Source organism: Stegostoma tigrinum, chromosome 36, assembly GCF_030684315.1.
Source record: "Stegostoma tigrinum isolate sSteTig4 chromosome 36, sSteTig4.hap1, whole genome shotgun sequence".
Taxonomy (NCBI): Eukaryota; Metazoa; Chordata; class Chondrichthyes; order Orectolobiformes; family Stegostomatidae; genus Stegostoma; species Stegostoma tigrinum.
The window spans coordinates 6,730,192-6,746,120 of NC_081389.1; the positions used below are offsets into that span (position 1 = coordinate 6,730,192).

Consider the following 15,929-nt stretch of genomic DNA (forward strand, 5'->3'; position numbering starts at 1 on the left):
GCAACCAGGTCAATGACCATGAACAAAAATTACAAAACCCTCTTGTCGGACAAAATGTCTTTAGAACCCAGTTGAGTAAGAGGCCACTCAAGGTGGAATGTATGTCAGTGATGTGAGGTTAACCCAGTTGAAGATTGCTCCATCCATCAGCTCATTCCAGGTAATGCCCTGTGGGCCTCATCACACAGTTAAAGGGATATGGTCTCTTTGAAAAAGATGTGTCAGAAACATCTGAGAATGGGGAAAGACAGCGTGATAGAAGCTCAACTCTTTCTGTGTAGCCACCTCAGGATTAATGCTGTAATGTGGGCAGAGAGAGACAGGATGAGGGTTACATTTGTTTGTGAAGGCCAGTGTATGCACCCAACACTGAGAGAGGTTATCAGAATAATGTATCAGACTGGGTTCCACTATCCAACGATCTGTCTTTGATTTTCATCAGATTCCAATGCTGGTCTCAAATCAAATTCAGCTTCTGTAATGAGAAGTTCAAAACTTAAAACACCATTTTAAAAATCTTACATTTGGATGGGGAACATTTTATCTCAAAGTAGCAAGAATCTTTTAAGCAAAATACTGCAGATGTTGGGAATCTAAGTGACAATAGAAATTAGGGGAAAAACTCATCAGATCTGGTAACATTTGTGGAGAGAGAAACAGTTAAAGTTTCAAGTACAATAGACTCTTCGTCCAAACCCTGAAGATTTTTCTAAAGAAGTACCAGACTGGACTTGAAACGTTTTCACTCCACAACAGCTACCAGACCTGCTGAGTTTCTCTGGTATTTTGTTTTTATTTTAAGAAAGCCAAGGTTTGGGTTTTCACTTCTTTTATCTTGCACAAAAAATCAGTACAAATTGCCTTAATTCGTTTACTCATTGAACAGTTCATACAATACCTTGCTTCTTTTTAGGAACGGGTCAGCAATCTGCATGTACTCCATGGAGGACATTAATGATGTGTTCAGTACTTCCATTTTTGAAGGATTCACTGAAGCTATTCCTGCTCCAAGACCTGGGAAGGTAAGAAATTGCTGTTGTTGATCACTTGCACATTGATTTTACCAGATCCAGAAATTGTCTGATATATTTCAGCATTAACTATTATGTGAGAATTGAAGAGTTGGGTGTTTGATGGCCTTATTAAATGAGGTATTCAGTCATAGGTTTTGCACATGGAGTGTGAAGACTGTGTGTAATCTTTTAGATTAAAAAGTTTCAGAGGGTGAGGGATAACTAGACCAGGGCATGTGAATGGAGTTCACTTTCACTTTGAAGTCATCATTTTGTACTTAGTTAAACATAATGACTTGATTTTACTCTAAAATTTATGATGTAGAAATAAAATTTATAGCAATTTGAACAGCAGAGTTGAGTTATAGAGTCATAGCGCTATACAGCACAGAAACAGACCCTTCAGTTCAACTCGTCCATGCTGATCAGATATCCTAAACTGATCTAGTCCCATTTGCCCTTATTCCTCTAAACACTTCCTGTTTATATGCCTTTTAAATTTTGTAATTGTACAAGGCTCCACCACTTCTTCTGGCAGCTCGTTCCACACATGCACCACCCTCTGCCCCTCATGTCCCTTTTAAATCTTCCTCCTTTCACCTTAAACTTAGGCTCTCTAGTCTATCTACCTATCATGGGTATTTTCAGTTTGGCTATTTACCCTATCCACACTTCTCATGATTTTATAAACATCTATAAGGTCAACCTTCAACCTCCGACACACTCAGGGGACAAAGGTTCCAGCCTATTCAGCCTCTCCCTATAGCTCAAACACCCTCCAATTCCAATAATGTCCTGTAAAATCTGCTCTGACCCCTTTCAATCTGAACATCTTTCTTGTAGCAATAAGACAAGAATTGAATTCACATAAGAATTCATAATGAGAAGGCTGGCATTCAAATATGAGATGAGCATTCTCAGTTTAATGGCACCTACTTGTCCAGTTGACTAAATAGTACCTTTAATATCTTTTGAAGGTGGAGTTGAGTAGAATATTCCCTAATTAAACTGACTACAGAAAACTGCTGAGAATGTCTGTATCAAAGACTGGTCTCTTGCACACACACAACATAAATACCTCACATTGAGAAGTAATTTTCAGTAAAATCTGATATCGCAGAATTTACTAATGTAACCTGCCCTTAGCTGGTGCTGTACAAATATTGACCTCGACAAATATCACGGGTGACACGTTTGATTTGTTCAAACTTTGTTTCTTCACTGACTCCAGAGGGTGAAGTTCAGTGTGAACCACTATACCATCCAATCTCCTCATGACTAAACTGATCAAATCCAATCAAATACAATTCTTTTGTGATAACTTTTATTCTAAATTTTGATTGAGACTGTGTCCAGATGTCAGTTTTCTTATCCCTTTTCTGATAGGTTGAATTGGCTATTTTCTACATCTTATTTTCACAAACTATTTTACAGAAAACCATTTTAGACATGATTTCAATTCTTTTCACTATCATTTCTACATTTTATTTTCAGGCCATTCAATCCAAATGAGTCGCTGGCCATAAAACAGACATCTTAGAGCAAGAATGCTTAAACTATGGGTCATGTACTGTGCAATGGGGGCCAAAAGCTCCAACATACATTTGCGACTATGAAGGAGAGTCTGAGATGGGATAGTCCTGTATTCAGCTCTGACTCCAATCCTGTCTCCAGTAGAATGATGGGAGATTATTTCATTAGAAATTTTGGCTCCTTTGAAACTCATAACTCGTTGCTTTGCCCATGCCCCTCTGAACTCTGTCATCTCCCACAATCCCCTCTCTTTCACTCTGGGGTCACCTCAACTTAGAGTCAGAGCGTGAGAAGGATTAGATTCAGTATCTTTGAATGCGAGGGGGTCTCTGGTCCCTCATGTTGGGAAGGTGACCATGTAGTGCAGAGGGAATCCAAAGTGCATCTTGTCACTAGCTAACTTACAGTCTTCTATTCTTTTCACATTGTGCAGTGTGGGACTAATACTCAAGAACTGAACCGTAATGTACTGAGTGTAGTGGAACACCATCCTGAAATGAAGAGTCCAATCCATCCCATTGGAAAAAGTCCCCTCATCATCCAGAATGAGGATCTTTTCAAGAAAATCGTCGTGGATTCTGTTGTTGGCTTCAATGGAATAGTGTTCCATGTCCTTTTCCTGGCTATGGGTAGGTCTTGCAACATAATAGTTTGTCTGGATGAGAAGATACCTGACTTTGCCACTTGTAAATGATTAGGTATCCGACATATTGATTCCCATTTGTGCCAAGCTAAAACATAATAGAACACCCCAAGGTATTACACAGCACAGACAGAAGCCATTCTGTCCCTCTCCTTCATCCAATTTGCTCTCTCCCTGTTTCCTTGTAGCCTGGGAACCTCTATCTTCAATTATTTTTCTATTCTTCAAATAAAAGACATTGAATCCACTTCCATCATCTATTCAAATAGATGTTTTTGACAGTGGGATAAAATTTCAAATCTTTCTGTGAGTAAAGCAGTGCAGAAGCAGGGTCTCCTTATTTTACCAGTGATAATGGGCACTGCAGATGCTGGAGAATCTGAGATAATAAGGTATAGAGCTGGATGAACGCAGCAGGCCAAGCAGCTTCTTAGGAGCAGGAAGGTTGACGTTTCAGGCCTATACCTTATTATCTCCTTATTTTACTTTGTTTCCTGAAAGATGCTTTGGTGAAAATGCTTTTTGTTTGTGGTGCTACTATCTTCACAGTTTTCCTTATCATTTTCACTTGCTCCTTGCACCTTGTCTCCATATAATTCACTCAAAGTGGTAATGCCACTGGATGTCACTGGTAATCCAGATAGTAATGCTCTGGAGTCAAGAAATCAAATCCCACATTTAATAAATCTGGAATATACGGCTCAGTAATGGTGCCCATGAAGCTACCATCAGTTGTAGCTTTAGGGAAGTAAATCTACCATCCTTACCTTGTATGGCTTGTATGGGCCTTCCATGGTCAGTCTCTGCAATGGCTGAGCAAGGTCAGATCAGGATAGGCAGCAAAGCTGACTTGTCAGTGAGCATCACATCCCTTGAAAGAAAAGTAAACCTTGTGCAGAGCAGACCTGATGAGCTGAATGGTCTAATCTTAATCTCTGATGGTTCTTTTGGAAATCACACAATACCAGGTTATAGTCCAACAGATTTATTTCAAAACACTAGCTTTTGTAGATCTGCTCCTTCATCAGGTGGAAGAGGTGGTATACAACCAAAAACTTATAAGCAGAAAGGTAACAACCCTAGAAATGCCTCGCTGACTGCCTCCTGTTGAATCCATAATCACTTAGAAAGGCGACGCAGATTTCTACTGATTAAAATGCAAATCCCAGAATTTTTTTCAAGTCATTGCCTGAGATAAAGGATTTATCAGTGTATACAAGAGGTGACATCTCAGTCAGACATTTTAGGTGTGTGGCCTTGCTTAGAATCTGTCAGTGTTTTAACCTGGCGCCAGGCTGTTTTCTTTTAACAAAATAGAACATATCTACAAATACACAAATATCTCGGATGCAATAATTCACCCCAAAGATTTATATATATGTGTGTGTGTGTGTGTGTGTGTGTTTGTGCGAGTATATAGTGTGGTGGGGTCACCTATAACAGGATATTAATCCAAGATTAAGGTTGATGCCATCTTCATGGGTACTGAACTTGACTCTTTTCAGCAACTTTGCATTGTTGTGTATCTCAAAGTCCACTTTGGAGGATGCTTAACAGAAGATCGGAGGCTGAATGCCCTTGACTGCTGAAGTGCTCCCCCACTGGGAGGGAACATTCCTGTCTGGTGATTATTGCATGGTATCTATTCATCCACTGTCGTACCATCTGTATGGCTTCTCCAATGTATGAGATAGAAAACATTGCCTGAGTCACATGAGTGGGTGGCGTTCCCAAACATGATGGTGGTATCCACGTTGATGATCTTGATATGTCTTTGCAGAGGTTGCCTTCGCAGGGTTGTGTGGTGTTGTGGTTGATTTTGTCCCGAAGGCTGGGCAGTTTGCTGTGAACAATGGTCTGTTTAAGGTTTGGTGGTTGTTTGAAGGCGAGAAGTGGAGGTGTAAGGAACATTGTAGCAAGGTGTTCATCGTCATCGATAAATATTGAAGGCTGCGAAGAGCATGACATAGTCTCTCCATTCCGGGGAAGTACTGGTTGACGAAGGGTACCCTATTGGTTGTATCCATGTCTGTCTTCCAAACAGGCCATTACAGATTTTCACAGTGGCACTGCGGAACTGTCGATCGATGAGTTGACCGTCATATCCCGTTCTTACGAGGGCATCCTTCAACACCTTCAGATGTCCATCATAGCTCTCCTTATCTGAACAGATCCTGTTTTTCGCATAGGGCTTGTCTGTAGAGCGTGGCTTTTTAAAAAAGATTAGGGTAGAAGTGCAGCATCATGAGGTTATTGTATGCTTGCTGTGGAGTGAGGTGTTGAGGTGTCCATCCTTGATTGAAATGCATGTGTCTAAGACTGAAATTGATTCTAAAGAGTAGTCCGTGGTAAATCTGATGGTGGGATGTAATTGTTGATATCACTATGTGGTTGTTTCAATGATTATTCGCCAAAGGAAGAAAATGTCATCAATGTAACTGGTATATAGCATTGGTTGGGCAGCACTGAAGTCTTGCTAGAACTTGTTTGGAAATGTTGGAATATTGGGGTGCAAATTTGGTCCCCTTGGCTGTTCCAAGTGTCTGAATGAAAAAGTGTTGTCGAAGGTGAAAACATTGTGGTTGAGAATGAAGCAGATGAGTTGTAGGATGATGGATGGAAATTGGCAGCTGTTGGTATTGAGTACTGATACTTTTGCTGTGTTGCCAGCTTAGCTTCGACTGGTCCATGGATGCTGAGTTTCTGTAGGAAATCTGCAGTGCTGCGACAGAAGCTGGGGATTCATTGTACAATGGGTTTCAAGATGCCCTTGACATAGCCAGAGAGATTATCACACAGGGTCCCATTGCCTGATACAAGGGACGTCCAGCTGTGTTGACTTTCTGAATCCTCAGAAGACAGTAGAAGTCTCCCATGCAAGAGGTATGTGGGATGAGAGTGTGTGGGGTGCTCTGAAGGACTGGATCAAAAGTCACGATCAATCTGTTGGGTTCATGGGTCTGTTCTCTGGTCAGATCGACAGGTAATTGTCTGTACAGTTTTTGTTGTTCAGTTGTCGGTCCACTTCTTTGCAGTAAACTTCTATTCTGTATGATGATGGCTGCTCCTTTGCTGGTTTGATCACAACGTTGTAATTGGTCTTGAGCATGGATGGTGGTGCATTGTGCTTAGGTGACGTTTTTTGATACTTTGTGTGGCTGATGAATCTGGCGCTCACATTTCCTGATGCCTTGACTATACATATTGAACCTATGGCAATGGCCCTCTGAGGGGTCTAACTCGACTCATCCTTTGATTGCTCCACCATGGATCTCTCGATTGACTGGTCCAGTTCAATGGTTGTCACGTTGGGCTCGCTGCTAGTATCTTGATGTTTGCGGTAGAATTCCTGGAAACTTTGAAAGAGCCAAAACCACATCCCCCCAAAATGGGAGTCAATCTGTCAGATAGCTGATTGTGTAGCAGTATGCTAGGATGAACAAGTAAAGGACTTGCATTTATGTAGCACCTTTCCCATCCTCATGATGTCCTAAACCCTTTCCCAGAGTTGACCTGTTCTGAAGTGAAACTGTGGTTAATTAGGCAATGACTGCAATCAGTTTGTATGCCAAGTTCCAACTGTCATCAATGAGATGAATGACCAGATTGTCATAGTTGTTGATTGAGAGAGTAAAATGTCCAGAACTATCTGGAGTATTCCTCTTTCAAAATCTGGCAGTATTGGCTATCAGATATAATTTTATTAAGTTTTTCTATTCCAGTGACTTCAGTCAGCCAATGTGTAGATTGTTACAGTGAATTCACTATTGCTTCAGGGATGTTAAATTCACCCCAAAAGTCAACTTGGATTCTATTCTCTGTTCAGCTCTCTGTCAGGTGGCTATTTCCTGAAGGACATTATTGATTTCCTCAAAGTGACATGCTAATAATTTTGCATCTCAGTGGCACATTCCCTAGCAAATTGAGACTAAACACTGGAGGAAGTTACATGTAAGCACAACCTGATACCCAATAGAATAATGCCCAGAATGTATCAGGATTTGACAGGAATTTGCTTTCCGGCCTTGTGTGAATGTGAATTTGATTAAATATCAAGAGAAAGCAATTCTTTTCTGATACAAACTAACCCCAAATCCAATTAAGTGACATAATGAGCTTCATAGGATGAATGGCCTCACATTTTGTTTATAGTTTTCAGTAAATGGAAGCTGGATTAAACTTCTGTTGTGTGTCTAATGTGAAATTGGACATGATGGTATTTGTGGAGAGGTAAAACCAAGGCCCACGTCACCCAGGATGAGTTAAAGACACCATGGCAGTTTTTGGAAGAAGAAGATGGGATTTCCCCTGATGTTTTTGTCAATCTTTGTGACTTCCTCATCTAAACTATTCCATGGAAACAATTGCCATTGGTTCCATTGAGAAATTGTGACTCATTTCTTCATCTTAAATTTCATGAATATTGAAGGCCCAGTTTGTCATGTTGGGGCTTTTGACCCTTCCAGAGATTTCTGCCACCAGATATTCAATAATAAGGATTGTGAATTCACCATGTTTTGACACTGTTGAAACCTTGAGTCTCACTTTTCTCCCCACAGGAGATGGTAAAATCCAGAAAGTTCTGGAAATCAGACAATCAATCTTCATCATTTCGGAACTTACAATTCTAAAGGAGCCAGGACCAATTTCATCAATGTCCCTGGACTCTGAAGCTGTAAGTGTAAAGGTTGGGGGTCATCCACCTAACCTGAAGGTGAAAGATAGTAAGAATTTCTTTTCTATTTTAAGAAGAAAGGGCAGTGAAATTAACATTTTTACTTGTCTTTCTAGAAACTTCTGTATGTTACCACTGCTAAAGAGATGGTCCGGTTCCCACTGGTGCAGTGTGAAAAATATAATAATAGCTGTGAGAGCTGCGTCATGGCCAGAGACCCCTACTGTGCTTGGAATGCCAAAGAGAAAAATTGTGTCCCCATCAAACCTCACTCTGGGTACGTCTGGAGAACCGTTTTCCGTATTTCAAATCCCTCCTCGTAATTTTTCCAAAGCCTCACCCGCTGTTCTCCAATTGAGGCTGAGGGTCCAGTGCAGTCTTGAGGCAGTACACCTCACACTCTCAAGGTTACTCCATTGTGGTGAGACCTTAAACTGAACTCCTTTCTGCCCATCCTGCTGCCTAAGCCGGATGCAGAAGATCCTGTGACATTATTTCAATGATGTGTAGGGTGTAGGGCTCTCTCATTGCCAATATGTACTCAGACAAAATCACTGAACGTAGCTTATCGCCTGAACGCTGCACTGTTGCTTGTGGGAGCTTCTACGTTTCCTACATTAGGAAAATGATGACACTTTCAAGAGCTCTTCACTGGCTGCAAATTGCTTTGACATCCTGAGGTTGCCCGTAAATGGCCGTTACAATGCCCAGTACAGTTGTCACAATAGTGCCCAGTACAAAATCCATTACGTATAGTTTGCAATGCGCAAGAGAATGCCAATTCCCCAGTAGCTTTAGAGCTGGATTTTATTGTTTTATACTCACTTGCATCAATACAGTGAAAAGTTTACAAGCTGCCATTTACTGCACCATCTTAGGTACATAGTACCTAGGTACAGAATCTTAGTACAAAACAGAAAAATAAAGTAAGCGTTAAGAAGTAAAGCAAAGAAGCACATTTAATAGTTGAACGTCACAATCCTGGGCTTGCAATCCTTACAAGGCTTGACTTCGCTCTCACTGCAACCTCAAGCTCCCTGCCCTCAGTCTCATGGCCTCGGACTGCCTGCTCCTGCTCACCTCAGGCTGCCTGGTCTTGCTCCCACTGCTGGCTCCTGGGACATGCTGCCTGCACAATGCTCCAGGGCTGCTTCCCTATGTGCTGCTCCTGGGCCGTTCCCTGCTCTGCTCTGGGGCTTGCGGTCCATGTGCTGCTGCAGGGTTTGCTGCCCTGGGGACTTGCTGCTGGTACCTGCCTCAACAATATTCACCTCTGGTGTTGAGGAGAGAGAAGAAAATAAAAGGAAAAAGGTGGAAAAAAAAACAATCGAGGCAGAGGAGTTCTGACAGGAGTGTTTCACTCTGCTGCCATTTCTGTAAGTTACAGACAAGGTAGCACCCATGCTACCAGTGTACTGTCCAGTGCAATTCCTATTAAACAGCGCCAGACTGTGCTTTAAATTGCATTGGAAGCCAGTAGAGACCACTGGGAAGTGGAATGATCAATGAAGAGGACTCAGTGTGAATCAGGACATGGACAGCAGAATCTCCCTTCTCCCTAAAGTATTTTACAAACCAAGGCATGTGAAAGTAAGAGGTGATCAGGAAAGCACTGATTCTTTTTGAAATGAAGTCCAACTGTGCCCCATTGATCATATCCTATTTGCTGTGAAAGCATTACCGTACTGTAACTAACCTCACAGAGGGAAGAATTGGAGCCACTAAACTGCAGCACCCAGACTTATCTCAACATTGTATTTATCTTTACAGAAACCTTACCCAAGACCTTGAAAATGGTGATCCCAAGAAATGTCTTTCAGAAAGAGGTGAGATTCCACTGAGAGACAGTGCAGAGATTCTCACTCATTGCTGTAGCCATGGAGTCAGGGGCTCAGTTTATTTCAAAGTTATATATTACAACAGCACAGCAGTTACGAAGGTCACTTGATACAGTGAGTGGATGATTTCTCTGAGCAGCTCAACTACAGAGACAAAATAATCATAAATATTTCTGACTGAAACTAAAACAACTTCCAAAAGACCATTGTACTCACTTCTCATTTTAGCATTCCAAACTGTCCAATTTGTTTCAAAGTTATGAAATGGCACCCAACTTCCTGCCCTTTTTAAATATTTACCTTCTCCCAATACCCTGCACAGTGCAGTGGGCTCAGAATGTTCCTCGGCTTCAAACTGTTCTGCAACGGTGAAGAGTCATTGAGGTTCAATGTCAGCTTGCCCTCTCTCTCAATGGATGCTGCCGGACCCCTGTGGTTTCCAGAATTTTTTCATTTTCTGTTCTGCAACAACCTTTGTTTCAATCGCTGACCTTTTGTAAAGAATCCCACATACCATTAACTGTCCACATTACTCATGTTTTGCACATTGAGAATTCGCGTGTTCCTGGGGGTGAAGGGGAGTGGAAAGTAATTTGACTGAATCTCTCCCTGAAAGAGCCCCTGAGGTCACGTTGAGCTCTGCTCCTTCAGTGCCCTTAATGGAGAGTAAAATTCGGGAAAGGTGACAAATTAAACTTCCACCCAATCACGTAGGATCCCACCAGCAAAATATGTGAAAATGACCACTAATTTGGAGAGAATTTTAACTGGAGGTGGGCTTTTGTGCAGGGCCTGAGCAGTCATTAAGCAGCATAATTAATGCTGGACTGTTAGTCCAGAGACCCAGATAACGGTCTGGAGACTGGGTTCTAATCCTGCCATGGCAGATAGTGGAATTTGAATTTACTAAATATCTGGAATTAAGAGCCTAATGATGACCATGAATCCATTGTCAGTTGTTCGAAAAACCCATCTGGTTCACTAATGTCCTTTAGTGAAGGAAACTGCCATCCTTACCTGGTCTGGCCTACATGTGACTCCAGACCCACAGCAATGTGGCTGGCTCTCAACAGCCCTCTGGGCAATTAGGGACAGGTAATAATTTCTGCCTAGCCAGAGATGCTGCTCTGAATGAATGAATAAAGAAAAAAAATACATTCTTTGTCTCCCATAGACCAGCGAGGCTATGGGAGGTGGAGCAGGTGGGAGGGGGGTAGTGTTGGACTGGCTAAAATTGTGGGAATTAGCAGCCACAAACTGGAGCTAGGCTGATTGGGGTTGATCCCAAATGGGAGTGGGAATCTCTTGGTATTGGGATTGGAATATTCTGCGCAGAATCAGGACAATGCAGTCAGCTCGATGGTTTGATCAGTAACTGGTAGATCACTGACACACAGGGGCAGCAGTGTGTACCATCTATAAGATGCACTGCGGCAACTCACCAAGAGTCCTTAGACAGCACCTTCCAAACACATGAGTTCCGCCGCCAAGAAGGGCAAGAGAATAGACACATGGAAACACCACTTTCTGCAAGTTCCCTCCAAATGTCAGTGCAGAACAGTTTGAAGGTGAAGAACAGTCTGAGTCCAGACAGTATAGGGCAATGCAAACAGTTTGGATAGTTCTGTCAAAGAATTTAGAGCTGGCAAGGATAGAGGGGGAAGATCCTTTGGTGATCTGAATGTTTATGGCTCTTTGAGCTGTCTGAACTGAAACAAAGGCAAGAAATAATTGAAACCTGAAGTGTCGGATCTCAACTGTTCTCACACTGGAAACATTTTAAGGCAGCTTTTATAAGATTGAGTACTAACGGTTTTGATTTCTTTTATTCCTAGTTGCATTTTACCATTCCTCAGAGAGAGACAGTCAAGATGCAAATCCCGCTCTCGTCCTGGAGGGAAGTGGCTCAGTATACCTTTCATGCCCAAAGCAATCCCATCATGCACATTACTCATGGAGGGTGCAGGGCCAGACACAGGACTGCTCACTGAATGAAGATGAATGCCTTTACTTCATAAGCAACCTTGCAGAATATGGAGGTAGCTCATACCGATGTGTTTCAAGTGAGGGAGGACGTGAACAGGTTCATACATCATATTTGATTAAGGACAGTGGATCTTCGATGTATTTAACCAGATACAGTATTGCTGTCTACTCTGTTTTCATGATAGTTGCAGCTCTCTTCTTGCACTGAATTTGAGCAGTGATTCTCTCTCTTGTCCTCTTGTAGCAGAGATTGGAAACAACTTGTCTGTGCTTTGAGTTTGGATTGCTGCTGCAATGTATTTAGGGTAAATGCACTGAAATATTCTCAATAGCTCTACCTCAACAGCCAAGTGACACGCCAAAGGAAGGTAAAATGAACTCCATTATCTGCTTGGGAATTGCAATTTAGCCTTTAGAGCCTCCTCTGAACAGAACATTAAGTTCTTTCAAAGATTAACTTTACAACCATTTACAGATTTTACAGCTCTGCTCTTTATAGGGCATATTTGTTCCAGATCTTCATTTCTTTGTGTGATTGGAACTCCATTTCACTGGTGGATCGATATGTTGAGAATGGATGCTGAACCAACAATAGAGAGAGGAAGTTATAGACAGTTATGCTAATAGGTCAGACGCTGAAGATTGGGAGGACATTTGGAATGATATCTCTCCACCATTGTTGCTGGATTATCGTCCTGACCAGACTGGGCGTACCTGCACAACACAGACCGCAGCAGGTTGAGACGGCAGGTCACTACCACCTTCTTAGGGGCAATTAGGGATGGACGATAAATGCTGGCCCAGTCCGTGAAACATTCCACATACTGTTTAGTGTGAGAAATGCTGTTACAGAGTGATTGTTAAGTGTCTTGTGTAACTGGAAATGAAACCACAAGTGACCCCGTGAAGCCTGATTAGGCTTGTGCAATGTGATCTGCTTCTGGTTTTGTGACTTTGTTTTGATAGAGTAATCAGAGCACAAACCTATGGGACAGAGTGACACTGTGCAGTTTTAAGCTTTTTCAGCAGAGATTCTCAAGTGTTTGTACAGATGGATTGTGATTTTTGAGGTTAAACCGAGCCTTCTTGAGCTGTGCAGCCAATATTGGCCACTCACTGCTAATGATGATTCTCAACCATTGCAACTGAACAAGAAGCATCATTCTCTTGAATGCCTGTTTCATCTTTATGCATCTAGCTTTGTTCGATTTAGCTCATTGCTGTATTTTGACAATTTTTTTACTGCATAAAGCCATACGTATCCAGGCTGCAAGTACAAATAACAAGGCTGAACACCAGCCACAGGCATTTTAACCAGTGCCCTAGTTAATAAAGGAATCCGTTGTTGCTAAACTAGTTAACTGCATCAACTCTATTTTACTGAACCAGCAGCAATACTGAGTCTTGAGTTGTCTTTCACTTTGAGTGCATATAATTCCAGTAAGGGAAGCCAATTTTGAAACCCAGGGCTAGATTTATTTTACAGTAACAACTTGCATTTGCACAGCGCCTTCAAGATAGCAAAACTTCTCCAGTCTCAGATGAGACTAGTTTGGTTTTGGAACATAGTCAGTGTAAACTGGTTGGGCCTGAAGGTCTGTTTCCATGCAGTATGACTCTATAACTGTATTTTGTCACCAAATACTGAGCACCTTCATCCAGTTCCTCATTTGCAAATTTATGTCTCTTTCTGTATAACTTTGGAAAAATTCAATACTTCTTTAAAAGAACTGATTTTAAATAACGTGATGTAATAATCTATGCTAACATGAAAGAATGACTCTTAAATATGCATTTGAGAACAAGAAAATATGTGTATGATGATATTTCCATACTTATTTGAATGATTGCTGGGTTTTAGCATTTCTAACAGATTATTGCTGAAAATAAGTCACATTCTGTTGCAGTTTTTTTTCCGGTACCTGATCAGGACAATTCGCAACAATAGCAATATAAAGAGGAACAGGGTAATAAAATGTGAGGCTGGATGAACACAGCAGGCCAAGCAGCATCTCAGGAGCACAAAAGCTGACGTTTCGGGCCTAGACCCTTCATCAGATGAAGGGTCTAGGCCCGAAACGTCAGCTTTTGTGCTCCTGAGATGCTGCTTGGCCTGCTGTGTTCATCCAGCCTCACATTTTATTATCTTGGAATCTCCAGCATCTGCAGTTCCCATTATCTCTGATAAAGAGGAACAGTATTTCTATTTTGTACCGTTATAGACATTTATACGGCAGGGCAATTGTTGTGATTGTGAAATTGGCCATTTTCATCATGGTTCTGGTAAATACAAGATGAAAAGCTTGATTTTTTTACAGTTCTGTCACACTGAGTGACCAGAAAGCATGACCTACACAGAACTGTTTCACTCATTACAGAATTCGAGAGGGAAAACAGGGAATTGGAGTTGGTTGAGAAATTATACCAGCCTGTAAATGACTGAACTTTCTGAAATTTTTCACTGGACCAGAGAGAGCCAGTATGGATTTGTAAAGCATCCATCGTGCTGAAGAAATAAGAGCAGGAGTAGGCCATTTGGCCCCTCAAAGCACCCTGTCATTCAAGACGATCACAGCTGATGCTTGAGCAACTTTTTTGAAAAGGTGATTACACTAGTATACAAGGGGTTGTCTATACAAGTCAAAGCTCCAATTACTGGAGAAACTCAGGTGTAGCATCATCTTTTGAGAGAAAATAGTGTGAAAATTGAGTCTAGTGAACTTCTTCCAAATAGTTCTGAAGAAGGCGCACTGTGTTTGAAACATTAATTCTGTAATTCTCTGTCTTTTTCTCTCCCTCCCTTTTTAAATAGTGGGTTTACGTTTGCCATTCTTAATCTGTAGCAGCTGCTCTGGAGACAATAGAATTTTGGAAGATGGCCGTTAATGCATCCAATATTTCCAGAGTCATTTCCTTTAATACTCTGAGACGTAGATTACCAGACCCTGGGGATTTGTCAGCCTTTAACCTTATTCATTTAACCAGCACTGTTTTCTTATTAAACATTATTAAAACATAGGGGCAGGAGTATATTATTCAGCTCTCAAGCCTGCTCCGCCATTCAATATGATCACGGCTCATGATCCATCTCAATATTTTGTTCCCACGTTCTCCCCATACCCTTTGATCCCTAAGAACAAAATCTAATTGTTTCTAGAAAACGTTCAATGACTTTGCCTCAACCACTTTCCTGACAGAGAATTCCACAGGCTCGCTACTCTCTGGGTGAAGAAATATCTCCTCATTTCAGTCCAAAATGGTTTATCCCATACTCGTAGTGACCCTGTTAAGACTGATTTCTTTCAAGTCTACCCTCTATCTAGATGCTTGGTTTCCTAACATTTCTGGCAGAATCTGGGATAAATGAAAACTATCATTTGCTATTAATTGTACTGAAGAACTATTAATTCACATTCCAAGTAGTTGCATTGACATTATCGCCATGAATTGGTATGAAATGTAATATAACAGCATAAATATTTGCAGGATTAGCATCACTTGGTTTCCTTCAGATGCGCTCCACACCTCCCCAACCCCCGACCCCACATCCCTCCCTCTGACTAGCTTGGGACATAAACCAGCGGGGGCTTTTTTTAACATAAATTAAAGGCAGGATGAGAAATGTAGAAAGGCAGCAAAAGCGACTGAGTGGGGAATGGCAAGAGAGAAAGGAAGAGAAACACAGAGACTCACTACACTGACCCTGACCCGTTACTCCACTGGTGTCTCTGGCTTGGGGGGAAATCAGAAAACAGAGAATCCAAGGCAGGAAGAGATTAGAGCAGAAGCTTGGCAGTGAGAACTGATTTGACACCTAAGATACCTACTGTCTTTTTAATATCTGCTCTCCACTCATTCCAAGTAAGGAATACCTGATATTTTCACTCGACACATCATTCCCTCCTCTCTCATGTCAGCCTTCTCCAAAAGCTATTCCCTTCAGGACATTCTGGTCCATCCCTCCTCCATCCACAACACTACCACCACCACCACCGTGCACTTTCCATATCCCAGTCCCTCCGCACCCCACAGTATCTTCCCACACAATCACAGAGGGTGTAACATCTGCCCATTATCACTCACTATCCAAGGCCCCAGACATGCCTTCCAAGTGAAGCAGTGAATTACCTGCACTTCTCTCAATCTTGTCTACTCTATTCATTTCTCACACTGTGGTCTATTTATACTACAAAACACAGACAGGGTGACCACTTTGCAGGATACTTATGTCTGCAAATGTA

At 41.7% G+C, this 15,929-nt stretch overlaps 1 protein-coding gene across 1 annotated transcript in view; it reads left to right on the forward strand.

The window, feature by feature from the left end:
• The window catches only part of LOC125446746 (semaphorin-7A), a 39,577-nt gene extending 26,533 nt beyond the window's left edge, over positions 1-13,044 (forward strand). The window contains exons 9-14 of the mRNA XM_059640167.1: positions 914-1,022; positions 2,980-3,175; positions 7,749-7,864; positions 7,981-8,141; positions 9,635-9,690; positions 11,538-13,044. Coding sequence (XP_059496150.1) covers positions 914-1,022; positions 2,980-3,175; positions 7,749-7,864; positions 7,981-8,141; positions 9,635-9,690; positions 11,538-11,896 — 997 coding nt within the window. The 3' untranslated portion in view covers positions 11,897-13,044. The remainder of the gene's footprint in view (positions 1-913; positions 1,023-2,979; positions 3,176-7,748; positions 7,865-7,980; positions 8,142-9,634; positions 9,691-11,537) is intronic.
• Positions 13,045-15,929: the final 2,885 nt, after the last annotated feature.